The sequence below is a fragment of the Nicotiana tomentosiformis genome, chromosome 9, assembly GCF_000390325.3.
Source record: "Nicotiana tomentosiformis chromosome 9, ASM39032v3, whole genome shotgun sequence".
NCBI classification, from domain to species: domain Eukaryota; kingdom Viridiplantae; phylum Streptophyta; class Magnoliopsida; order Solanales; family Solanaceae; genus Nicotiana; species Nicotiana tomentosiformis.
The window spans coordinates 27,408,708-27,436,210 of record NC_090820.1 but is presented as its reverse complement, the minus strand read 5'-3'; the positions used below and the strand labels follow the sequence as shown (position 1 = coordinate 27,436,210).

The window sequence follows — 27,503 nt, the reverse complement described above, 5'->3', positions numbered from 1 at the left end:
GGCCTGACTACTATCCTCTTCCTCTACGTATCCCATAACATACAAAGACGAACCTTGATTGACGGACTCCCAAGACTGTGGACTATCTGGAACCTCAGAAGAGCTGGTGTCCGCAAATACACTGACATAGTTTTGAGCCTGAGGGGAACCCAGTTGTGCCAATCCGTGCACCACTCCCCTTCTACCCTAATCAACGGGTCGTGATAATGAAACTAAAGGTCTTGGTGAGGTCGGAATTCTCCTCACCCCATCTGATGTCGGAGTGGTCAAAACAGCTCGAACGGATGACTCATATGGATCCTCGGATGGATCCTCCTCAATAGAACCCATGATCTCCGATGGGTCTGACTCCATAGTGTAACTTATATCTCTTTATAACACTTTTGTAGCCTTCTGACCCATGCTAGCGGCTTGCGCATGTCGTCTAGTAGTAATAGGCATCACTAAAAACATAAATAAGGTAAAGATTAGGAGTGGATACTTATGACTTAGTTCTATATCACAATCTGGATTAGAAAGAAAAGTATCCATCCTAAATATTCTGTAGCCTTGTGTTTATAAGTGTGGTGCATAACACACCCATAAACAAGACTCTACGAGATACGGTCTGTAGACAACCCTAGGACAAAACTGCTCTGATACCACTTTTGTCACGACCCAAACTGATGGGCCGCGACGGGTGCCTGGGTCCTACCTATCGAAAACCCTTAAACATGCGTCTAAGATATAAACATGAATAACATATGCGAGGAAAATTTGTCCAAAAGACATATGTACATATACATGTGGAATACAGTGGGCGAGCCAGCAAAGTTTCTATAGACAACTATATACCCAAAATTGGAAGCCGACGAGGCCACATACTACCCAACTATACATAACTATCTACAGACATCTATTAGAATATACAAATGTACAAGGACGGGACTCGTCCCCGTCATACCTATATGTGTACACAAACATATCGTACCAAGATCAAAAGCAGCTCCGGATCAAAAGGAGCACACCAACCCTCGGTGATCAAGGATCCTAAGGAGGGGGACTGTCAGCTTATCTACCTGCACCTTCGGGCATGAAACGCAGGCCCCGGGAAATAGGGTGTCAGTACGAATAATGTACTGAGTATGTAAGGTATGAAAATCAGTACATAAAAGACATAGATGAAACATGGAACAAGGAATTCCACCTGTAAGTCTAAATCACTTTGTAAATCCTGAAACATTTATAATGGCATGCACGTGCATATAAATGTCGTTTCATGCATAGGTATAGGTGTACATAACATCAAGCCTCTGAGGGTATCCCATCATATCATCTCGGTCACTGTGGGCAACATCATCAACATATACCAGCTGATCAGGTGGTGGTGTATATATAACGATGTAACCTTTTCCCATATCTCATATACATATATATACATATAAATACGCATATATAACGTCATCTGATCATGGGTCAGTGTACATGTATGAATGAATGCAATGCATGAAAATATGTTAATAATCTCAATATTCATTTCGGATAAACTTTATCAACAAGTCAATAGCAGTGGGGGAACCACGTACTTCATAATCCTAGTACGTAATCTAGCGAGTCAATTCAACTGAATTGATATTTTCTGCATCTTGTACTACTATGATTATGTCTTTTGTTTGTTTTTTTAAGCCATTACAAAGTTGTGGAAATATCAGTACTAAATAAGACTCTCACTAACCAATTCAAAATACTAAGATTTAAGAAGAATGGCCAGCTAGCCCAAAATACATATGAACGCAGTAAAAACCTGCTGATCAAATTTGTTGACCAATGATGTAACTCATGACAGAAATAATACCAACTAACCAGTAATACACTATAATTGGATGACATACATATATAAAATTTAAATATAGAGACTCCTAGTATTTCTATGAACAAAGTCGTTTATGAAAGCTTTGCGTTTGCTCATTTCTTTTGTATTATTTGGATCATGCCAAAAAAAAAAAAGGGATAGCCTTAACATACGTGGAGTAGGAAAAACTCCGTATGATGTTCTTGAAAAAGTTTGCACTATATTCCTTTAGAATTACAAAATTTTATGTTGCTAAGGTTATAATAATTCTCGTTGGATTTCTTTTATAGGAAATGATTGAAGAAATCACGTTGCTAATGTTGTTGCAGGAATTTTGTAATAAGTCACGTTACTAACTTTGTCAAAGCTTCACATCTGATTTTTTATTAAAAAATGTTGGAATTGATGTGTCTTATAATTATCATTTTAGGTTGCCACCTAATCAAAATAACTAAGAGTCATTTGCTTAAGGTGTGGCTTGCTGCCAGGTGGTGGTTGGGGGGGGGGGAAATTTTGGTCTTTATCCAAACTTATTAGTTAATTAGGTAATGTCCCGTTACCCGATAATTAACCAATTACCCACATAATTAAGAATTATCTTAAATTACTTAAAATACTACTTATTTTTTAATATACTTTATACATCATACTATCATGGTCATATGATACCTTGTATGGTACAAGTCCATAAATATCGGGTATTATAGCTCGGACCGTATTGTATTCCAAATCGACAACCTTCAACGAAACTCATTTCCTTTAATTCGTGTACCCTTTATCCTTCATGGCTCTTACTTATCTCTTGTTATAAATAGCATAAATATGTTAGCCTCAAGATAACCTCATCCCCGTGTCTACGTCGATTAACTGAAAACGAAACTTTAACATACGAAACGCGAGATGTAACATCTGGCATATCATCAGCAGTTCCAACTTCACTTTCTCGAAAGACTACATCTCTGCTTCCGATGACCTTCTTCTTTACAGGATCCCACAATCTGTATCCGAACTCTTCATCTCCATATCCGATGAATATGAAGAGAACAGATCTATTATCTAGCTTTGTTCTCTACTCCTTTGGTACATGCTCAAAAGCTCTGCAACCGAACAACTTCAAATACGAGTAGGATACCTCCTTGTTGGTTCGAACTCTCTTTGGGATGTCAAATGCCAACGGAACTTATGGACTCCTATTGATCACATAAGAGGTTGTCTAAACTGCTTCACCCCAGAATGACTTAGGCAGTTTAGCCATTCTGAGCATGCTTCTCACCTTCTCCACAATGGTGTGGTTCATATTTTCGGCTACGTGATAAGTAGGGATTTTGGCCGCTTATTTGCTCTCTTTTACTTGCGTTTTAGCTCAAAAATGCTTTAAAAAGGTATTCCCGGAAACTAATAAAATGTGCTTTCGTGTAGGAATATTGGGAGACGGGCCAAAGAAGTCAAAATCAACTCATAAAGGAGTCAAAAATAGACAATGACTAAAACAAGGAAAAAAGGCCCACAGTGCGGACCGCACAAAACTGTGTGCGGCCGCAGAACAATGAACATCACTGTCAGATGTCCTTCAGAGTATGTTGACAGCATAATTATTGTGCGGCCACAGAAGAGGAGATTTAGAGAGTCATCTTTGGGACATGCTAAAGATATGTGAACCACACCATAATTGTGCGGCCGCAGGATGACAAGTGCGGCCGCACTCATAATTGTGCGGTCCACAGAAGAGAAGAATCGGAGAGCCATGTTCCAGTCCAAGTTCAATTATGCGGCCGCACACAGAATTGTGCGGTCCGCACAATCAAATGAAGTGGGGCCGCATCCCTCTTTTATACGACCGTAAAAGGCCCAGTTGAACAGTCAAGCTCAGAGTGCGGACCGCACACATAATTGTGCGGCCGCACAATCTCCGCAAGGGCATTTTTGTCAGATATTTTCAACTTAGTATAAATAGAACTTTTTATCATTTTTAGGGTAAGTTTTGTTTTGGGAGAGCACCTGTGCCGTTTTTCTTTATTATTTTGAGTAATATTGTACTAGATTAGCTTCTAAATATTATATTTTCTTTCCCTAATCAATTATTATGCACTCTATCTTAAGTTCTTTTATTTCTTCATTTTTCATGAGTAGCTAAATTTCTAGCTAGGGTTGTGGCCCAACCCTAGTGTAGGTACTAAATGGGTGTTTGATTTAGGACTTGTTTGTGATTGGATTAGTGATATTTAGTCTAATTCTTGCTTGAATTCAAGAATTAATGGTTGCAAACATTTATTCATGCCTAATTGACTTAGTCTCTACTTTATAAAGAGAGACTAAGTCTAGGAAAACTTGGCTAACAAGAAATTGGGGTGAACTCAAGAAATTGATAGCCCCAATTTAAAGGGTTGAATCTAGAGATAGTAATACCCGACTTGAGCATTTATCACCTATTATACCCATTTAGACTTGAGAAAGCCAAATTGAGAAAAATCACTCAAACTACTGAGAGGTATAGAGTGGGAATTTACATGTGATTGCTATATTACAACCTCGACCAATCAAACTTTCCCTAGAGTTTAAAACCCATTAGGTAACCACCTAGGTGGAAGTCACGACCCTAGATCTTTTATCATTTGGAAAACAACCAAAACCAAAAATATTGTCTTCTAGTTTTATAATTACAATCAATAGTTTAAAGTAGAAGTAGAAACAACAAACAAGAATGTGAAAGTGTAATCAAAGGCATATCGTATAATTACACTAAATATATACCTAATCCCAATTCTAACTCCCTAAGGATTCGACACCGACTTGCGTTGGGGTTTATAATTGCTTCGACCGCCTCACTATCTATATTTGTGGTGTGAGTTTGGGCGACATCAATTTTTGGCGCCGTTTTCGGGGAGATAAACGGATTTAGCTATATATCTAGGTTTTTGTGTGATTTATCTTCTTTTCCTTCCGAGTCACTAATGTTGTTTTTGAATTGCTTTTAGGTACAAGAATGGCTCTCAATAACGAGCCCATTGGTAATTTGCCATTGCGGGAGGAAGTGGGCGATGATCAAGGAGATGAGGTTCTTCCTGAACCTCAAGCAAATATGTGAGGCTTACTACCTCCTGATAATGTTCTCGTCCCTCCCCCACCTCCACCAAGAGCGGAAGCGCACCGGGTGTTGCCGAACGAGGGTTATGCAAGTGCTATAGTCTAGCCCTGCATTAGGGCGGGCAACTTTCAAAACACCAACGTGATACTTACACTACTTGAGCAATGTGGGTTCTTCACCGGGGCTCCAAATCAAAATACTTACAATCATCTCAAGGGGTTTTCGTCGATACTTATTGGGGGAGCAAGCAAACCAATGTTTTGGAGGACGCACTGAGATTGAGGCTATTTCCCTTTTCTTTACGGGGAAAAGCATTGGATTGGCTAGAGAGATTGCTCAATCATTCCATCCATACATGCAATGAGTTGGCCGAAACATTCATTGCCAAATTCTTTTCTCCGGGGCACATGGCCACACTACGGAATGAAATTCTAGCGTTCAAGCAAGAGTCCAATGAGCCACTGCACGATATTTGGGAAAGATATCGTACCATGGTTAAAGAGTGTCCGAATAATGATATGACCGAGTCCATGATCAAACAAACCTTCTATAGAGGGATAAACACAACAAATCAATGTGTGGTAAATAACCTCGCCGGCGGGAACTTCATGAACACACCTTATGCCGAAGCTTGTGAAATTTTGGATGAGATGGAGGATACTTCATGGGCATGGCAAAGTAGGGCCAATGTTCCGCAAGGTGACCCCAATGTCATTCACCTACACAAGGAACTACATGATCATGGGTAAGCTATTGCAGAGTTAACAACCACAATGAACTAATTGGCAAAAGCTCAGCTGCAATAAGTTCAAGGGCCTAAACAAGTGAATGCGATGGAAGGCGTAAATATGATGATGAACAAAAGACAGCAAAAAGGTCAACAAACATAAAGTCGTCCGGAACAATTCATGCAAGATGATAGTGGGTATGACCAAGGTGATTCGTATAATGAGCAAGAAGAAGAAATGCAATACGTCAACAATTATCAAGGTCAAATAAATAATGCTCAAAATCAACAACAATGGAGATCACAAGGAAATCAAGGAAATTTGAACAACCAAGGCCACCAAGGCAATTGGAGTGGTGGCAACAACAATCAAGGCAATTGGGGAAATAATAATAATCAAGGCAATTGAAACAATCAAGGAAACCAAGGCAATTTGGGTGGCAACAATCAAAGTAATTGGGGAGGAAATCAAGGAGGGTGGAACAACAATAACAACAACCGGGGGGTCGGGTTTTCAAAGCCCCCCGATGTTCCAACAACCGAGCAATCCACCTCCCTATCCTTCTCAAGGCCCGAGCTCTTCTAACAATGAGATGGTATGGATTGAAAATATTTTCAAACAAATGATGGAGAAAAATGCCGACTCTAATGCTCAATTAGCCTCCCACAACACTTCAATCCGCAATTTGGAGGTTCAACTTGGCCAAATCTCACAAGCATTGAACACTCTTCCTAAGGGGGTACTACCAAGTGATACGATGGTGAACCCAAAGGGTGGGAATAATACGGGACATGCTATGGTCGTGACTAAGAGAAGTGGAAAAGGTGGATATACAACCACCTCAAATCAAAGAAGAATTGTGGATGATGATGTTATGGTTCAAGAAGATGAAATGTCAAGAAATGTGGTTCAAGCTAATGACGAAGTGAGAATTGATATTGATGAAAATGTGGAGGAGAAGCAAGAAGAGGTGAACCCGTCTAGGAAGCACGTGATTGACATACCGTAACCGGTAGTGCCAAAGGCTAAGGCACCAATGCCAAGGCCTCCTCCTCCATACCCTCAAAGGCTTGCAAAGCAAAAGAGTGAGAACCAATTCAAAAAGTTTATTGACATGATGAAGAGTTTGTCTATCAATGTACCATTAGTTGAGGCGTTGGAACAAATGTCAGGTTATGCAAAGTTCATGAAGGACTTGGTCACCAAGAAGAGGTCGATGAATTGTGAAACTATCAATATGACACATCAAGTGAGTGCTATTGTGCACACAATGGCTCCAAAATTGGAAGATCCGGGTGCTTTCACAATCCCTTGCACTATTGGGAGCACCGACTTTGCCAAAGCTTTATGTGATTTGGGGGCAAGTATCAACTTGATGCCCTACTCTATGTTCAAAACTTTAGGAATTGGGCAACCAAGACCCATATCTATGAGGTTGCAAATGGCGGATCGGACTATGAAGAGGCCATTGGGAATTATTGATGGTGTGTTAGTCTGAGTTGATAAGTTCATCTTTCCAGCGGACTTTGTGATCCTTGATTGTGAGGTTGACTATGAGGTGCCAATTATCTTGGATAGACCTTTCCTTGCTATGGGGAAGGCTCTTGTTGATGTGGAAGTCGGTAAGCTCACTTTCCGGGTTGGTGACGAAAAGGTGGTTTTCCATATGTGCAAATTGATGAGGCAACCAAATAGCAACGAAGTTTGTTCATTCTGGATTTAGTGACCTAAGTAATTATTGATGATGCTAGTGCCACAATTAATGTTGAGGATAATTTTGAAGTCGTATTGCTCAACCTTGATTATGAGGAGGAGAAAGAAGGTTGTGTGGAGTGTGTGAATGCATTGCAAGGGATGGTGTCGTATACTTATGATCCCCGCAAGCTATCTTTGGATCTTGAAAACCGGAAGACTCCTCCAACAAAGCCCTCAATCGAGGAGCCTCCCACTTTGGAGTTAAAGCCATTGCCTCCGCATCTCAGGTATGAATTCCTTGGTCCTTCTTCTACTTTACCGATTATCCTTTCTTCTTGTTTGACTAACAAGCAGGTAGAGTCCACATTGGATGTGCTACAAATGAGGAAAAGAGCAATCGGATGGACCTTGGCGTATATCCAGGGCATAAGCCCCGCCTTTTTAATGCACAAGATTATATTGGAGGAGGGTGCCAAACCCTTCGTTGAACATAAAAGGAGGCTAAATAAATCAATGCAAGAGGTGGTCAAGAAGTAGATCATAAAGTGGTTGGATGTCGGGGTTGTTTACCCCATTTCCGACAGCTCATGGACTTCTCCGGTGCAATGTGTCCCAAAGAAAGGGGGCATGACTGTGATAACAAATGACAAGAATGAATTGATCCCCACAAGAACTGTCACCAGGTGGAGAGTGTGCATGGACTATAGGAAGCTCAACAAAGTCACTCGAAAAGATCATTTTCCGCTTTCATTTCTTGATAACATGTTGGATAGGTTGGCCGGACGTGCTTTTTATTGCTTCCTAGATGGATACCCCGGCTACAATCAGATTCTTATTGCTCCTGAGGACCAAAAGAAGACCACTTTCACTTGTCCATATGGTACCTTTGTATTCTCGAGGATGCCATTTGGATTATGTAATGCACCAACGACTTTTCAACGGTGTATGATGGATATTTTCACCGATATGGTGGAAGATATTCTTGAGGTATTCATGAATGATTTCTCCATCGTTGGGAATTCTTTTAATGATTTCTTGAACAACTTGGACAAGGTATTGGCAAGATGTGAGGAAACTAACTTGGTTTTGAATTGGGAGAAATGTCACTTAAAGGTCAAGGAAGGCATTGTCCTCGGGCACAAGATTTCAAAGTATGGTATTAAGGTTAGTAAAGCCAAAATTGAAGTGATCTCCAAACTCCCTCCCCCTACATCCGTGAAGGGAGTGAGGAGCTTCTTGGGTCATGCGGGGTTCTATCGTTGATTCATCAAAGATTTTTCCAAAGTGGTGAACCCTTTGTGTAAACCTTTGGAGAAGGATGCCAAGTTCCATTTCAATGAATATTGCATGAAGGCATTCGAGTTGCTTAAGTTCAAGTTGACTACTACTCATATTATTACCGCACCGGATTGGAGCTTGCCTTTTGAGCTCATTTGTGACGCAAGTGATGTGGAGGTTGGAGCGGTGCTGGGGCAACGTATCAACAAAATTTTCCATCCTGTCTATTATGCAAGCAAGACCATGAATGATGCCCAAGTCAACCACACACTGACCGAAAAGGATCTCATTGTTATTGTCTTTGCGATGGAGAAGTTTCGCCCGTACTTGATGGGTACAAAGGTGATTGTTCACACCGACCATGCGGCGCTTTGGTATTTGATATGCAAGAAAGCTTCTAAGGCAAGGTTGATATGGTGGGTGCTTCAATTACAAGAGTTTGATCTAGAGATTCAAGACCGCAAGGGTAGCGAGAATCAAGTGGGGGGCCACTTGTCCCGATTGGAGGAGGAGGGGTGGCCACATGACGGCCTTGAGATCAATGATTCATCTCCCGACGAGAAACTCCTAGCCGTTTCAATGACCGGGATGCCATGGTTCGCCGACTAAGCAAACTATCTTGTGAGTGGTATTTTACCGAATGTGTTCTCTTCAAACCAAAGGAAGAAGCTCAGACGGGATTGCCTTCACTATTATTGGGATGAGCCGTATCTTTTTTGAATATGTACTGATGGTGTGATCCGACGATGTGTGCCAGAGGAAGAAAAAATGGGTATTCTTGAGGCTTACCACTCTTCACCGTATGGTGGTCACCATGGTGGAGCAAGAACGGAGGCAAACGTTTTGAGTTATGGATTCTATTGGCCTACTCTCTACAAGGATGATAGTGAGCTTGTCAAGCGGTGTGATGAATGCTAAAGGTCCGGTGGTATCTCAAAGAAGAATGAAATGCCTCTCACCACCATTTTGGAGATAGATATCTTCGATGTGTTGGGTATTGATTTTATGGGTCCGTTTGTTAGATATTGTGGGAATACCTACATTCTAGTTGTGGTGGATTATATATCTAAATGGGTTGAGTTCATTGCTTTTCCCAACAATGAAGCAAGAAGTGTGGTGGCATTCTTGAAAAAGAACATCTTCACGAGGTTTGGTACCCCAAGAGCCATTATTAGTCATGGGGGTTCATATTTTTGCAACAAGGCTTTTGATACCTTACTCACAAAGTATCAACCTCCTACCATCCTCAAGCAAGCGTACAAGTTGAAGTCTCCAACCGGGAGATAAAGAGTATTTTGTCAAAGACATTCAATGCCAACTGGAAGGATTGGTCAAGAAAACTTGATGATGCCCTTTGGGCTTATAGAACGGCCTACAAAACACCGATAGGGATGTCTCCATACCGGTTAGTGTTCGGTAAGGCATGCCATCTTCCGGTAGAACTTGAGCATAAGGCCATGTGGGCTTTGAAGAAGTTGAACCTTGAATGGAATGTCGCGGAAAATCTAAGGATGTCACAATTGAATAAGCTTGATGAATTCCGGTATCATGCCTACACAAGCTCTTCCCTCTACAATGAGAAGATGAAGTACCTCCATGACAAGTACATCCACAACAAGGAATTTAAAGAGGGTGATCTTGTGCTATTGTTCAATTCCCGGTTATGGATGTTTCCGGGCAAGTTGAAGTCAAAATGGAGTGGCCCCTTTGAAGTGGTGAATGTAACCCCATTTGGTTATCTAGAATTGAAAAATAAGAATGATTAGGTGTAAATGGGCACCGGGTTAAACATTATCTTGGCAAGGTTGATGATGGCAACATTGTGGCGGTTCTTCATTTCAAATGATTGGTAATCTACGTCGTGCCATGATGTTAAATCAAGCGCTTCTTGGAAGGCAACCCATGTATTTTGTTTTCTTTTTCTTGTTTTTCTTCTTTGTTAGATAACTTTGTTTTGTGCTAACTAGTTTTGAAGTGTATGCAGGAATAGGTGTGCATTTCAGGGACTGTGCAATAAAAATAGGCTAAGTGTCACAAAAGTGAGGACCGCCCCAAAATTATGCGGACCGAATAATCACTCTACGGCCGCACAATTTTGTGTGCGGTCGCACAACTGGAAGATCAAAAACGTATGGTCTCTGAAGTTTGACCTGTCAAATTCCTTAACAATTGGCGGCCTCACACAAAATTGTGCGGTCCGCACAAATTTTGTGGCCGCACTCACTCTTGTGCGGACCGCAGAAATTCTTCCAAGGTACATGTAAGGAGTGCAGACCGCACTCAAAATTGTGCGTCCGAACTCAGGAAAATTCTGGGCCCGACGGGTCAACCTATAAATAAGGCTTTTCATAACTTTTCACACTTTACACTCTCTGAAATCTCAAGCCCTAAGCAAGCACAGTGCATACCTCATTAGCTCTAAATCTTCTCTCATTTCATCAAGTTAGATTCTCATCTGCATCATTCACTACTGGTATGTTCAATCCATGTTAGATTTTTGTTCTTTCTTATTAATGTGTGTTCTTATTTTCTTTGATTAGTTTAGTTATCAAATGTGCTTAATATGTGCTTCAAAATCATATAGGCAGCCTCGTATGTGTTAATTAGGGACTGGGTAAACCACTAAGCTTGTCAATTTGTGCAAACCATGTCTAAATTGTAAAGAATTGCATGAACCCTAGCTTACTACCCGCAAAATTCAAATTGTGCGGCCGCACACATTGTTTTGCGGTCCGCAGTCCTTTAACTTAGGGATTCTGTGTGCTTGAATTTTTCCGACCGCACTCAAACAAATGCGGTCCGCAGTAAAATTGTGCGGTCCATAGCAAAATTGTGCGATCTGTACTGATGAATGATCAGAGAACCCAGTATTCTGAACCTGGGGTTGTGCGGTCGTAATCAAAATTATGCGGTCCGCACTTTTGGCTGTGCGGTCCGCACTTTTGGCTGTGTGGCCGCACTCAAAATTGTGCGGTCCACACTTTTGGTTATGCGGCCGCACTCATTTTTGTGTGATCCGCACTACCTCTTCTATTTTTTCACAGCTGGCCTGCAACTGTCATGCATATATTTGTATCCTATGAACCTGAACTCTAACTGATTCTTATTGTTATGAATTGCAGACGATGGTTAGATCACGTGGTAGAGGAGATATATCAAAAGGGAGGGCAGAACCCTCCCGAGGTTGAGGCAAGAGTAACCTACCACTTGCCATTCAGAGGACCATAGGCAAGATACCAATCGCCAACAGAGTTCCTGAACCCTCCGAGACGAGTGAGTATCTCCCATTTGGGGAAGCTTCTGAGGGTAAATCCGTGCAAGCACAGCCGAAAGCCCAATCACAATAAGTATCGGGTATATTCCACTTGGTAGATGAGTCATTTTATGCTGCTAGTTCTTCTGAAGGTTCGAAAGAGGGTAGTCCATATTCTGAGCCCTCTTCCTCACATGCCCCGATTGTACCAATCAATGTTGATGATGATGATGATGTACCAGACGATGGTAGAGGGGGTGATGCTATAGTGGGGGGTTTAGAGAGGTCGAGGAGTGAGGAGTAGGGAGATTTGTCATCTTGACTACCTTCATCAGATTTAGAGAGTGGTGGTCGCAGAGATCACTCACTCTTGAGCGACAATTCTTGATGAAGGATTTGGACAAACACAACCCAAATGTCCTCAGACAGTTCCAGGAGAGAAAGTGATGGAAATGGTTCACCCAAAGCGTCCTCGATGCAAATGGGCGCTTGGTTAAAGAATTTTATTCCAATGTGGCTCACATTAAGAAGGGTACCAAGGTGACAAAAGTGCGAAATCTGAAAGTCCGATTTGACTCATGTGCTTTGAACTCTTATGTGGGATTTGAAGAAATGGAGGCATTCCAATACTTGAAAAGGCTGGTTATGGGTGATACAGGTCGCCCGTAGCTAGCTGAGATTTTGGGTATTCGAGGATCAGAACCTCTGTGGCTTACAGCAGGGGTTCCCATAGTTCGGGCCACCCTAAATTTTGAAGCAAAAGGATAGCAAACATTTGTGTGCAGCCGCATTGATCCGTGCCTAAATGAGAACAACCTCGAACTTCCCCGTGCAGTCCTGGTGGCTTCAATTATGGCTGGGTATTCGATTAATGTTGGTGCCATCATGTCCACCAACATCACATTAATTGTCCAGAAAGATGAGAGATCATACCCGTACCTGAACTTCCTCACAGAATACTTCAAAGATCAAAAGGTGGAGCTGAGGAAATATGATACAGAAGTAAAGGCCAAGAAGCCTTTCTCATGGTACCACCTGCAGGGTGCTGACAACCCAACGTTTAATGGTAAGGCAACTACCTCCGCTGGCCAATCTGAGGAGCTAACGGTAGTAGTTACTAATTCAGCTGCTGAGCCTTCCACCGGGACAGCAGCCATGCCACCATTGTCAGCTTCTAGACCACTAGCTTCATTATCAGGGCCATTATCAGTGCCAGCTTCATCCACTTACCCACAGACTGCACTGCGAGTCTCTCATACATTGGCGAGTCTCAACAACTGGATGCAGGCAGCTACTTCAAAGCTGTCTGACATATCCAGTGTTGTTGTAGCACAGTCAGCAGCTCTGGCAGGACCACAGGTACCTCTATCAGTGAAGGAAACATTGAATAAGATTCTAGACAATCAGAAGACCATTATGGAGACTCTAGAGGTGCATAGGGAGGTCATTGAGGAGTTGGGAAAGCAAACAAAAAAGATGCGGAAGTCTTAGGCATCAAAGAGGTCAGTGGACAAGTTGAGAAAAGTGGTTGCCAAAATTGTATCTGCCAGAGATCTACCACTGTACTTACTTATGGTGGGAGCACCTTCAGACCCAGAAGCACAGGCAGTACCAGAGGCATCATATATAGTAGCCGGCCAGTCTGATGAGCCAGTTGCGACTGCCCACACCGCTGAGGAGATGATCCAGATCTTAGCAACCCTGTTGTCCCTCAGCCAGGTGATGATGAGATACAGCAAGAGGATACAGAGGGTGTTGCGTATCCCATGCAGCCTGAGACCACATAGGGAGTTCTCTTAACTTTATACCCTTCCATGTTCTTATTTTTGTTAAGCATTGGGGACAATACTTATTTTTATTCGGGTGGTGGTCTATTTTGATTGATTGCCATGTGGCATGTAATAACTCTTATACTATTTTTTTTCTTTTTCCTTTATCTATATTTTCTCTTTGGTATGTATATATTCTCCCCTTTCGTTTGATGTATATATTCAGTCTCCCTTATGTATATATTCATTTTACTTTGGTTTGTATATTCATTTATCTTGCTTTCCGTAGTTTATTTCGTAGCTTCTTTACTTTGTCTTTCTTAGTAGTATAACTTCTTATTTACTTTAGTAGTGTCTTTTTGATTTGTTAGCTTCTTTTTACATTTGAGTGATCAATAAGCCTTTGGTTTTCTTAATGCCACGGTTCTTTCCAAAGGTGGATTGTGTGTGAATCGGGTGGCTCTTCCCAACGATGGATGGAGTGACAACCTTCTTAAGGAATTGAGTCTATTTTCTTTTATGTTTATGCAAATATACTAGTAATGAATAAAAGGATCTCAAGCATGCTTCACTTGGTACCAACACATTTACCTCTGACCTTATGGTTAAAAACAAAGTTGTTGGCATAAAATAGCTCTAGTTGTGACCTTTTGACTCTTGTGTTGACTTACACAGTCATCGAGTGGTTTAGTCGAGCCATTTGTTATTCTCAATCCTAACTAGGGTTGTTGTGGGCCTTCGGCTCCATTCTCTTTAGCAATCCAGCAGCGTAAAAGGGGAGGTATTGAATTGCAAGTCCAAGTTCCCGTGCTAATAGTCTAGAACTTGCCCCGAATGTTTTTCTAAGCGAAATTCTAAGTGTAGCTTGGCTTGAGAAATGAAAGTAGGCTCTTCTTGATCTGATTTGAAGTTTGAAATCTTCCATAGCCTACCAATGTGATATCCCTAGTCAACCCATTTGGGCCTAAGCCTTTTCTTTTCTTTCAATAACCACGTTACAAGCCTTTATCCGTTTTGTAATGACCCTCTCTTGGCACCCAGTCTTTCCTTAGCATTATTGAGAAATAATTGGCAAAAACATAAGTTTGGGGTAGAGACGAGGAGTTTGAAAGTGATAAAAGGTACAAAGAAGATAAAGAAAGAAAGAACAAAAAGAAAAATGCCAAAAAGAAAGTGAATACGGTAGAAAGTTGAAAAGATTCAAGGAAAACAATGATGAAAGGCATGGAGTAAATAAAAAAGGAGAAAAATGAATTTCATGACCAAGAAAGAGTGATGTTACGTCTCTCTAGCTCCCCCGAGAAAAAAGGAATTGACTCAAAGAGTCGACAAAGTATGAGAGAAAATGGAGTGCTTAAGGAAAGATGAAACCATTCTATTTCAACAAGTCCTACCTTAGTCCAAAAGCCTTCATTACATCCCGCAAAAGCCCTACATGATTTCAAGTTGAGTGAGCTTACATCAGTGGTGATTTACATAAGGGGCAAGCTTATGGTACTTAGAGCCAAACTTGTGACATTCTTTTGAGAGAGATGAGCGAATTTTTCACAATCCTTGCATCGAGTGTTACTTTCTAAAGTGAGATATGCTAATGGAGAGTAGAGGAGGAGGATTTTAGGATCCACAATGACCTACATGAAAGAGCGAGCTTTCTTGATGAATAAAGTCAACTCTTGATGCTCTAGTGTCACATTCGAACTATTGTACTCAAAAAGTCAAATCATTGCATTGTTGATAATTCATACGTGTTGTGGGTAACTGTTGGTCCCAATTGATGTGTGATTGATTCACCTTAGGCCAGCTGAAATATCATTTTTTTCTAGTGGAGGTGGGAATTGCCTTAATTGCTTGAGGACAAGCAAAAGCTTAAGTTTGGGGGAGTTGATAAGTAGGGATTTTGACCGCTTATTTGCTCTCTTTTAATTGCCTTTTAGCTCAAAAATACTTAAAGGTATTCCCGGGAACTAATAAAATGTGCTTTCGTGCAGAAATATTGGGAGACGAGCCAAAAAAGTCAAAATCAACTCATAAAGGAGTCAAAAACGGACAAGGACCAAAGCAAGGCAAAAAGGCCCACAATGCGAACCGCACAATACTGTTTGCGGCCGTAAAACAATGAAACATCACTGTCAGATGTCCTTCAGAGTATGCGGACCGCACCATAATTGTGCGGCCACAGGATGACAAGTGCGGCCGCACTCATAATTGTGCGGTCCGCAGAAGAGAAGAATGAGAGGGCCATGTTCCAATTCAAGTGTGCGGACGCACTCAAAATTGTGCGGTCCGCACAATCAAATGAAGTGCGGCTGTATCCCACTTTTATGCGACCACAGAAGGCCCAGTTGAACAGTCAAGCTCAGAGTGCGGACCGCACACAGAATTGTGCGGCCGCACAACCTCCGCAGGGGCATTTTTGTCAGATATTTTCAACTTAGTATAAATAGAACTTTTTGTCATTTTTAGGGTAACTTTTGTTTTGGGAGAGCACCTGAGCCGTTTTTCTTTACTGTTTTGAGTAATATTGTACTAGATTAGCTTCTAAACATTAGATTTTCTTTCCCTAATCAATTATTATGCATACTATCTTAACTTCTTCTTGTATTTCTTCATTTTTCATGAGTAGCTAAATTTCTAGTTAGGGTTGTGGCCCAACCCTAGTGTGAGTACTTAATGGGTATTTGAGTTAGGACTTGTTTGTGATTGGGTTAGTGATATTTAGCCTAGTTCTTTCTTGAATTCAAGAATTAATGGTTGCAACCATTGATTCATGCCTAATTGACATAGTCTCTACTTGAGAAAGAGAGACTATGTCTAGAAAATCTTGGCTAACAAGAAATTGGGGTGAACTCAAGAAATTGATAGCCCCAATTTAAATGGTTGAATCTAGATATAGTAAGACCCGACTTGAGCATTTATCACTTGTTTTGTGCAATACCCATTTGGACTTGAGAAAGCCAAATTGGGCAAAATCACTCAAACTACTGAGAGGTATAGAGTGGGCAATTGCGTGTGATTGCTATATTACAACCCCGACCAATAAAACTTGCCATATAATTTACAACTCATTAGGTAACCACCTAGGTGGAAGTCACGACCTTAGATATTTTATCATTTAGAAAACAACCAAAACCAAAAATATTGTCTTCTAGTTTTATAACGGCAATCAATAGTTTAAAGTAGAAGTAGAAACAACAAACAAGAATGTGGAAGTGTAATCTAAGTCATATAGTACAATTACACTAAATATATACCTAATCCCAATTCTAACTCCCTGAGGATTCGACCCCGACTTGCGTTGGGTTTTATTATTTCTTCGACCGCCTCACTATCTATATTTGTGGTGTGAGTTTGGGCTACATCACTATGCCATTGTGTTGTGGGGTTCTAGGAACTGACTTTTCATGCCTGATCCCATGGCTTGAACAGTACTCTTCAAATTCCCTTGAAGTAAAATCGCCTTCATTGTCACTTCGGAGACGCTTTAGCTTTTGGCTTGTCTCCATTTCCACCATAGCATGAAACTTCTGGAAAACTTGAAACACCTGATCTTTGGTTTTCAAAATATAAACTCATAATTTTCGTGAAGTGTCATCAATAAAAGTAACAAAATATTTGTTACCGCCCATCGATTCAACTTCTGTTGGACCACAAACATCAGAATATACCAAATCAAGTATATTCAATTTTCTTTGAGACGATGTCTGAAATGAGACTCTATGTTGCTTACCAAATAAACAGTAGTCACAAGGTTTAACCGTTGTACCTTTGGCATAAGAAATGAGTGATTTCCTGGCAAGAATTTGCAATCCCTTCTCGCTCATATGACCCATTCATATGTGTCACAAATCTGCAGAAATCACATCTTATGCCGCGTTCAATTCACCTTGGAATATTTCTGCATTTGTCCTGTACAACGTGCCATGAGCAACTCCCTTTGCAATCACTAATGATCCCTTGGTGAGTCTCCATTTTTTATTTGCAAAATAGTTCTTCTATCCATCTCGGTCTAAAGCGATTCCCGAGATCAAGTTCATCCGCAAATTAGGTACATGTCGCACGTCTTTTAGAACTAATGTGCATCCGACATTTGTCTTGATACAAATTTCACTGATCTCCGCAATCTTTGAGTAACTCGTGTTACCCATTCTCATAGTTCCAAAATCGCCTGCTACATATCTGTAAAATATTTCTCTTACCAGTGTGGCATGGTAAGATGTTGTTGTATCAACCACCCATTATGAATCTAGACCTGATAAGTGCATGCATTCCTCTTCCTTGTTTATAAATAGGACAACATTATCATTGTTTTGCACCATAGCGGTTGTGTTGTCGTCATTCTTCTGACCACTAGTTTCACATTTGCTCTTCCTTTGATTTGGACAATCTCTTTTGAAGTGACCCTTCCTTTGATTTGGACAATCTCTTTTGAAGTGACATGGTTGATCACAGTTGTAGCAATTTCTAGCTTTTGATTTGGATCGGTTCTTAGACTTCCCACGAGCTCCGGATCTACCATAGTTGCTCGAACTCCTTTAATAACTATTGCCTCTACCTTCTGTGATGAGAGCATGTCCTTGATTTTCAGGCTTCTTTCTCATCTTCTCATTGAGTAGAAGAGCCGATGTGACATCTTTCAACTCAATGGTAGTCTTACCGTGCAGGATGGTTGTTGCCAAATTATCGTACGAAGATGGCAATGAGTTCAACAGCAAGATGGCTTTATCTTCTTCCTAGATTTTCACTCCGAGATTGGCGAGCTGTGAGATTAGTCCATTAAACACATTTAAATATGACAAAAAATTCGTACATTTACCCATGTGTAGGGCGTATAGTTGCTTCCTCGGGTGTAATTTATTTGTCAGCGTTTTGGACATGTATAGGCTTTCCAACCTTGTCCAAATGCCACATGTAGTGTCTTCATCAATGATGTTATTTACCACATCATCTGATAAGTTCAACCTGATTGCACTAGTAGCCCTTTCATCCAAGTCAGTCCAATCTTCAGCTTTTATGGTATCGGGCTTTTTGGCATCAGCATCTAGTACCTTATGTAATCCTTGTTGGATGAGTAGATCCCTCATCCTTCTTTGCCATGTTAAGAAACCGCTATCTCCGTTAAATTTTTCTACCTCGTACTTTACTCCGGACATTTTTATTTTTCACCGAGTATAGTACTATCGATAGTGAATAGTATTTCTGTGCATGAGTAGAACATGTGCTCTAATACCAGTTATTGGAAATAAACCCCTTACAAAAATAATATTCACGGTAATAAAAACGGAATAATAATGTAGCACCGAGATACGGTAATTAACAAGAATAAAAGAGTGACAATGACATCAAAAATTTTACGTGAAAATCCCTTTTGAATAAGGAAAACAACCACAGCCCCGAGACGAGTAACTAATATCACTATAGAAAGTAATTTTATACTTTGTAGGTCCGAGTAAAATACTCCAAATACCACTACAATACTCAAAATAAATAAACCCTTTTGATATTTCTACCTCACTACAATATTGGTCACTCTCTATTTTTCTCACAGACTATTTTCTTACACCCTATCTATGAAACCTCACTCTTTCTTTCTCTTTGTTGGTGTGTAGAAATGAGAGTCGAAGCTCTCCTTTTAGAGGCGGAGCCTCACTCTCTCATGCCTACTATAATTGATATTTTTCTTCTGCAGATTTGCAAATCCCATAGCCTACCATATTTGATATTTTTTTCTTCCCTTTTATTTATGGGGATGGACCCCACGAGAATTCAGTCAATACCAAACTGCTGTCATAAAGTTTTACGGCTACTAAAACCAAAATATGTTTACCGTAGTCATAGAGTTTTGCTGCAACTAAAACCAAAACACATTAAATAAGTCTTGCCATAACACATTAATTGACAAAAACCAATATTCCAACTTTCAAATAACCAAATTAAACTGATCAAATTTGGTTGTTGAAAATAAATATCTAACAACAAAGTTAAAGACAAACAAACACCTACAACAACCAAGATCCCTAGATTTGTGAGTTACCATTGAATTTCTTGTTCTTCAACTTCCTCACTTGCTTTTTTCGTGCCATTTCTAATTGACTTCAAATCATTGCTTCTTTATCTTTTCAAATGAACTTAGTAGGTGAGTAAGAAAGATCAATGGGATAATTGACACCAGGATGATCTCATTTGAAAGAGATCACTCGTGTCCCAACTGACATCAGTTGATTCTACCTTATCAATAGTCTTGTTTGATCTTCAAAAATAATCTTACGCATTAAAGCAGGGTCACTTTCATGTTTTCTAACATGACCAAAGGGTTTTAATAGCTCTCTTGGTCCTCTAGGTATAGGCATGAATACAAATTCACTTTTTTATGTTAGTTGAGGGGCTGAATAACTAACATCTTCATGTTCTTCAGTATTGGCTTTTTTTCTCTTGTCATTTCCTTCGCGCACCAATATGCAATTAAAAAGCAAAACGTTTTGTTAAATAACTTCAATTACATAAGCAAAAAGATAAGTTAAAAAACAGATACCTTCATGTCCTCGAATTGTAGTCTAGTGATCTGCAATTGCTGCATGTCATTCTAGTTCCCCTCCTTGATGCATCCCACTCTCCTTGTCTCTTGTTGGCCTCTTCATTTTCCCTATTTTTTTTTACCTTTGGCCTTCTAACAGTTTTCACAAGTGGAGGTGGTTCTATGGCATGTTCCGATAACACTTTCCAAAACTTTTTACCTCTAACACGCAGTAGCTTAGCCCTATATGTCATCAAGTAAGCTTATTTGTTGTACCACCAACTAATTTCAGTCATTGGATCCTTTCTCTTGTATTGCAGTGTCTTAACGACATGGGGGAATGGATACCAGTCAACTGCCGGGATCTATAAGTGTATTTCTTCTCCACTATGTTCACTCTATGTCTATCATCATCCTCAGAAATCTCATAGTCAGTTTCACTATTGAAATGAATAGTACATAAGTTGGCATCCCAAATAAGCAGCATCCAACTTCATGCAATAAGAACTGAACTCAGATCCCCATGTTCTAGCCTCTTCTTCCTTCTCTCTAAACTTGTTCATGATCTTGACTATAATATCCTCAAGCATCTTCAGGATATGTTTGCCTCTTGCTTATAAGATCCAAGAATTAAAAGACTCTGTAATTGTTGTTCACCATCTGATATTTACACATTGTATCAAATATATATGTCCTGCACCAATTCTATGGTGGATACCTAAGCAACTTCGTGGAAACATCAACTGACAAGTCACCAAGCTGTTTTAATTGTTCTTTAATGTCCTCCTCATAAGTGCTCCAAGCAGCCCACCGTAAATATTTCTTCATCTCTCTGAAATTTTTCCCATACCCCACGGTGTGAGATAATATTGGGTATGTTGATGTTGTTCATCTCTCTGAAATTATTATCCTTTTACTCCAGTTGGATTCAATATGCCTAACACAAAACCTGTGATTTGAAAGAGGGAGGACAGTTCTTACTGCTTCCAACTAGAGCATGCACATGTAAATTTAGACAGAATCAACTATATAATAAAGATAAAAATAACTGAAAACTCAAATAAAGAAAATCATAAGTTGCAAATACTGCTACCATCCTTCAAATTCAGTGACTGTTTCAGTAGCTCCTTTAACCATGCCCATGTCATGGTGTTTTCCTTGTCAATTATAGCCTAGGCCAAGTGATAGAAATGATTTATGAAATCTTGTGCAACAGCCACCAATAGTTGCCCATTGCAATGACCCTATAAGAAAGTCCCATCTAGTCCAATAAATGGTCTCAGTCCTTGTTTGAACCTCAACTTCATTGCATTGAAGCATATGTACATTCTAAGAAATCTTCTTTTACATTCAGCCATGGCATCTTTTAATAAATTGATAACCACATTAATACCAGGATTTCTCTCTCTAATCTTAGTTGCATATGCTTCTAATCTATTCTAGTCATCTAAAAAACTTCCTTGCAATTATTAAAGTTCCATCCTTTTAGCCTTTTCAATGTGGAGTTATGTATATTCAATATAAACTGATTTTTCAAATCTAGTTTCATATCATTTACCTTATACTTGGGGTTATTCTGTACCTTACTCCTGAAATATTGAGCTAGAGTTTTTGTATTGGCTCTAGAATTCTCAAATGCATCTTCACAGTTGTGGTTTGTCTTCAATGTTTTTATCTTAAAGCCATGACCCTTCCTATTTTCATAGATGAGGCATACAAAAGAGCAGCAAACTATACAACTATTTCTTACTCTTGTTTTGTCACTTTTTTCAACCTTCAGAGGTTTGGCATTTGCAAGAGCATAAAAGTTCATGACTTTTCCGACTTCATCCAAATCCTTAAATTTTATAGAGTTATCAAGCTCTTTGTATTGAGCAAGCTTTTCATTAACTTCTTTACCCTTTTTCATGCTAAGTAACTCTAATTCATCAAAATCATATTCACTAGCATCTGAACCATAATCTAAACTTTTATCACTTTTGGATTCACAATCAGTACCTAATTCACACTCATTTTGCCCTGAAATAGGCTCTTAATGGTTTCCCATATTAAAATATTTATAATAAATACATCGAAAAAAACGTTGAGGGTCCACATCTATAATTTAACAACTTTGACAATTAAATTTTGAACATACAATAAATTACTACATATAATATATTGGAAAGGAAAAGGCACGGTCTTTAAGATATAAAGCACATAGTTCTGTCGATTTCAACAATCCAACCCCACCACACCATGATAAAATATGAAAAAAAGACATTTGCAACCAAACACAATGTAGACATGGGCACAAATTGATACCACATAAAGAAACAACAAAGATATCAAGCAAAAAGAATACCAGACCAACATGCAAACATTATACACTAAGCTTCATAATCAAAAATATCGGTACAAGACAAAACCCTAGAAAATTACAAAAACACATGACTAATCCCTATGTCCGAGTCAGAGACCCCTTAAATGGATGAGAAATTACCTAAATAGCTTTAGACAATCTTCAATTTGTGATGTTAACCCTTGCTCGATGGTATCACACCCCTAGTCTGAAATCGACTCTCTTGAGAACAACTAGGTTAAAGGTAAAATATGAGGGACTCAACCATTTTAATCCGTAATATTGATAATAGATTATCGAATTCTTTTCCGAGTTAATGGGTTATCAGATTATTATTTCCACTTGATCAGCTTTATGTGGAAAGCCATTAGCTTGGAAGCATTTTTGGCCCAAAAACTTAACGTGGAGGATATTGTAGGCACAAAAAAACAAACGGATGACAAAATTGATCTATTTTTAGTAGTTTAAGGATAATTTTAGACCTTTTTTGTAAATAATATTTACACAATTGAGTCATTATATTAGATAATTATATGTAAATCTCATGATATGCATCAATTAATAATTTAGTAAATATGGTAACTCTTATTATATGTTAAAATTAATTGATAAAGTAAAAGAATGTCCGTGGTCAAAAATAAAAATCACCATTATCATGAAGCTACCCAAAAATCACTGGTGTAAAAGAAAGGCTAGTGGAATTGTTGAAATCGTTAAAGGGTCATTTGGTACGAGAGATAAGGATAATAATCTAGAGATAGAATTTGAAATTGTAATTATCCTATTTTGTTTATAGGTATTAGGTAATACTTAGATAAGTTTTATACTTAAATGGTGGGATTACATATCCCATATAAAAGGTGGAATAATTAATCTCATAGGATATTCTTTGTTTATCTCATCATTGTACCAACAACCCCTAAGAGTTCAAGAGAAAAGAAAAAAAAAATTAGAACTTTTTGGTTTTAAACATGTTATACTCCCCCAGTCCAATTTATGTGGCATGAGGAAGAGGCAAAAAAGTTAAGCTATACCACCTTTCTTTCCCGTGGTAGATTGCTTTTTCTTCCTTTTTCCATACTTACAGAGGAAGAGATTGCAGGGTTTAATAGCCCATGTAGACTTCAAGATCTCTTGCTCTGCCTATCCTCCTACTTCTTATTTTGGAGGTCATAGAAAGATACGAACCGACTACTCTTTACAGTCCTATCAATAGATTAACTGAAAAATACTTCAAACGTCACACATATGCCGCCTACGTATTTAGGTGGCACTAGCGAGATCTAGAACTTTGTGTTGCGACTGCTCTAGTTCCAGTTTTAAAAGTCAAACTTTTTAATTTTGACAGTAAATTCGGACATAGAATATTTTAATTTTTTAAAATGAAAGTGACATATTTAAAAATTATGTAAAAATACTATAAATCGCAATTAATAACTATTCAAAAAAATTAAAAGACATATGATGGAATTGCGATCAAAGAAAAACTTGTTTAACTTTTGCAATTCGAACACCGACGCATAAATTGAGACGGAGGGAGCCATATTTTGTGTGACAATAAGATTTTTGAAACATGTAAGCTTAAATTTGATATATTATTTGTGTGCTATGAAAGCATCTCATTATGAGAAGATGGAAAGTTAATGTTAGATTGTTCTCAAATATATAAATATTTCATTCTTTTTTTAATGGACTAACAAGGAAATAATATCACGTGGACTAAAATCGCGGGAGCATATTCTTTTAAAAGTCAATATTTATGATGTGTGCTCTAGTGGAAATCCAGAATTAAGTGAAGAAAACGCCTGGCAAACTCCTCAATTCTTTCTAATCCTTCCCACTCTGAAAACAGAAATGACAGAATTATAAGGAAGACTGGCTAACAAGAATGAATTGAAAAAAATTAAACAGAAAATAAAGAAAAATAGTTAACTAGAATATAAAGTATAAACTGATCAGTTGTAGTCCTATATAGCATTAGGAGACATTAAAGTCTCCACATATTATACAGCCCAATATTTGCGGTAAAGAGATTCTTCAAACACAGAAACACCCCCATATTTGAGTTAAAGTGCAAGCACAGTAACTTTAACTTCCCTGAACTTTTGTGTTTTTGAATCATAAACCCCGAATTCATCAGTTTATTCATTGATGCAAATCAAAATAGCCGTCGAGCATTTTGGATTCTAATTGGAGGTTATTTTTATAATGGAGCGAATACATGTGTAATTTGGCCAACAATTAAAGATTACATTGTATTTGATGACTTGACAAGAGTGAGTTGTTCTAGTGGTGAACATATTCCACTTCCAACCAAGAAGTTGTGAGTTCGAGTTATCCCAAGAGCACGGTTGGGAGTTCTTGATAATACCAATTCTTATAACATGTGCTCTTACAACAAGGAATAAGTGGAGAAAAATCCTGGTAAAAGTGATTTGATCTTGCATATATACATGTGCTCTAATTCTAGCTAATTTTAAATTTCTTTCCACCCGGAAAACAGAACCAAACAGAAAAATAAGACAGTAAAAATGAATAGCTAACTCGAATTAAAAATAACAAGATTGTAGAAAAAATAGCTAGCTCGAATTAATGGATTAAAAGAAACAGAAAAAATGAACTTCTAAAGTTGAGTTGTAATCCTATAGAGCATTAGGAGAGATTAAAGTCTCCACATATGCTAGTGCAACACATTCATCAACTTTAACTTGTTCGAACTTTCGTCTTTTTGAATCATAAATCAGGAACACAAACTCATTTTTGTTCATCAAAATCAACATATCTCCATCCTTACTAAAGCCCACAGGGCTGGTCCAATCTAGGGCACTCCAATTATGTACTACAAGCTTTGTAATAATTGCTCATTCCATTCTTTTCCATACAATACAAAACTTTCGAATCTTCCATCTCATTAATATGAGTCGAAGAAGCAGCCAAAAGAGCTGGATTTTTCATCATTAGAGCCCCATCTGGAAATATTATTTCCTCAAAAATTTCATTTTTCAAACACAGACATTGAATAATGCTCTTCGTGTGGGCAGTATCATATGTGATCATATAAACAAACCCATCATCTACAACCATTTCTCCCTAAGTAATCACATGGAGGTAACTTGCCAATCAGTTTCCACGAGTCAGTTTTAGTGGAAAATATTTCAACATTATTATAACCCTAACTATTTTGTAATCCTGAGAAGAAGAAACATAGCTTAAACCATAGAAATCCCTATTGTAAAGCTCCTCCTTCCCATCATTAGAGATTGGACTGGGGATTCTTCTTGATTCTCTGATGGTCGGGTTCCACAAAACAATATTGACAGAAGAGAAAACTAGAAGAAATAAACCATTGCAAGAATTCACAAATACACAAGTATTAGAATATAGTGCACTAAATGAATGATTGATATCTGGAAAAAGTGGAAGCTCAAGATGCGAGACAACAGAATCATGTTGAAGTGGTGCGTCTATGGAGTAGCAGTCGCAATGGTTCCACCTGTTCCACCCTTGTGGTCCGGCCCTTCCCCGGATCCCGCGCATAGCGAGAGCTTAGTGCACCGGGATGCCCTTTTATATCACTTTGGCATCAGTCACGGTGTTGCATAATGAATTGGCGATCTTTAATTTGAGAACACCATGATTTGCAAACGGGTTTGAACCTTAGAAGTGATTTGACAGGAAGTTTTAGCAGTATATCAATGGTGATATCATGGGGGAAGTTGTTTGGCATTATGATATCAGAACAAATTTTTGGCTCTGAGAATTGAGATACTGTTTTTTGATATTGAAACACTGTCGCTAGGATTAGGGTTTATTATAAGTGAAGCGAGCAAACTACAAGGACTCTTACATCTCTTTTCTTTATTTATTTTAGTTCTTTCACTCAACTTTGTCATGTGCCTATTTTTGCCTTTTCCTGGTGGGAGTAGGATTTCAATTTTACCACTTTTTTATTCGATTGAGCCAATATTTCTTCTGTCATAACCTGAAAAGTTTGCCGAATTCCTTTCGCGGCCTTGTCAATTTGCTTTTGATAGTTCTCATCAATTCCCAAGGTATTCAACTTGATGTTAGGATATTAGTCAAAACCAAGATCCTTACTTCCTCCTATAAGTATAATATCTACTTTAATTCTAGAACGCCAACAAATGAAGCGTTAAGAAAAATTTGCTCTGGAATCTTAAATAAGGCGGAGAGTAGCATGCTAATTTCCAGTATTCAATAGATGAAGGGAATAATGTGTTGACATTTTATTTATTTAGTTATTTACTATCTTTTCGGTTTTAGCCAACTGAATATGTAAAAGCTTGTGTTGCAAAGAGTAAAGTAAGTTTCACATAAATCTAAAAAAGCACAATATTTTTGGGGGGAAAAAATCCTTTTTAAGAAAACTGATACTGATATTGCATAGTGTTCACTCAGTTTAGAAAAAGTTAAAAGAAATTCGCAGAGGATATTTGAGTCCCAAATAAGTGTGCTTTTCAAGTAGTAAAAAGCTCAAGAAACTTTTCAGAATAGTACTCTCTCGTGCCATGACAGGATTTTTTTTTTTAGTTTTGGTAAGAGGGAAAACCAGCAGACGCTACAACCTCTGCCTTTCGGGTAGCCTGCAAACCACACAGAGGATGTAAATCGCACTAGGCAAGCCTTGTGCGACAGGCTCAACTCAAAAGGCATTGAGGGGAGATTCGATCCCAGGTCAACCATATGGATGACCACCCTCCAAACCAATTGGGCAACCCCGAAGGAAGTTATAAGATATTACATGAATTAATCATGAAGATATCAATCGCACATAACAAAAATATTAGTACAATTTATTTAAACTTTCTCGAAACAAAGGTGAACCTGGAACCTTATTTAAATAAGGTGCATCTTGACTTTAATGCAGCAGGCAAGCAACTGTGAAGACATATATACAAGATGGGTGTTGATATGTGTGCAGCAATTGTGAAGACATTCCAAATTAGTTAATATTAATTATATAGTTATTTTTTGTATTTTTCCCTTTTTGT

At 38.8% G+C, this 27,503-nt stretch overlaps 1 protein-coding gene and 1 long non-coding RNA gene across 2 annotated transcripts; one reads left to right on the top strand and one right to left on the bottom strand.

Annotated features, from left to right (window-relative positions):
* The first annotated feature begins 9,385 nt into the window (after nt 1–9,385).
* On the top strand, nt 9,386–9,904 carry LOC138898518 (uncharacterized). The gene is made up of 2 exons (XM_070184590.1): nt 9,386–9,519; nt 9,640–9,904. The coding sequence occupies exons 1-2, from the start codon at nt 9,386–9,388 to the stop codon at nt 9,902–9,904; spliced, it is 399 nt and encodes a 132-aa protein (XP_070040691.1).
* Nucleotides 9,905–19,531: 9,627 nt separating this feature from the next.
* LOC104106781 (uncharacterized) lies at nt 19,532–22,789 on the bottom strand. The gene is made up of 3 exons (XR_688630.3): nt 22,633–22,789; nt 20,169–21,099; nt 19,532–20,078 (listed from the first exon to the last, which is right to left on the bottom strand). It is a non-coding gene; the product is annotated as an uncharacterized lncRNA (long non-coding RNA).
* Between the last annotated feature and the right edge of the window lie 4,714 nt (nt 22,790–27,503).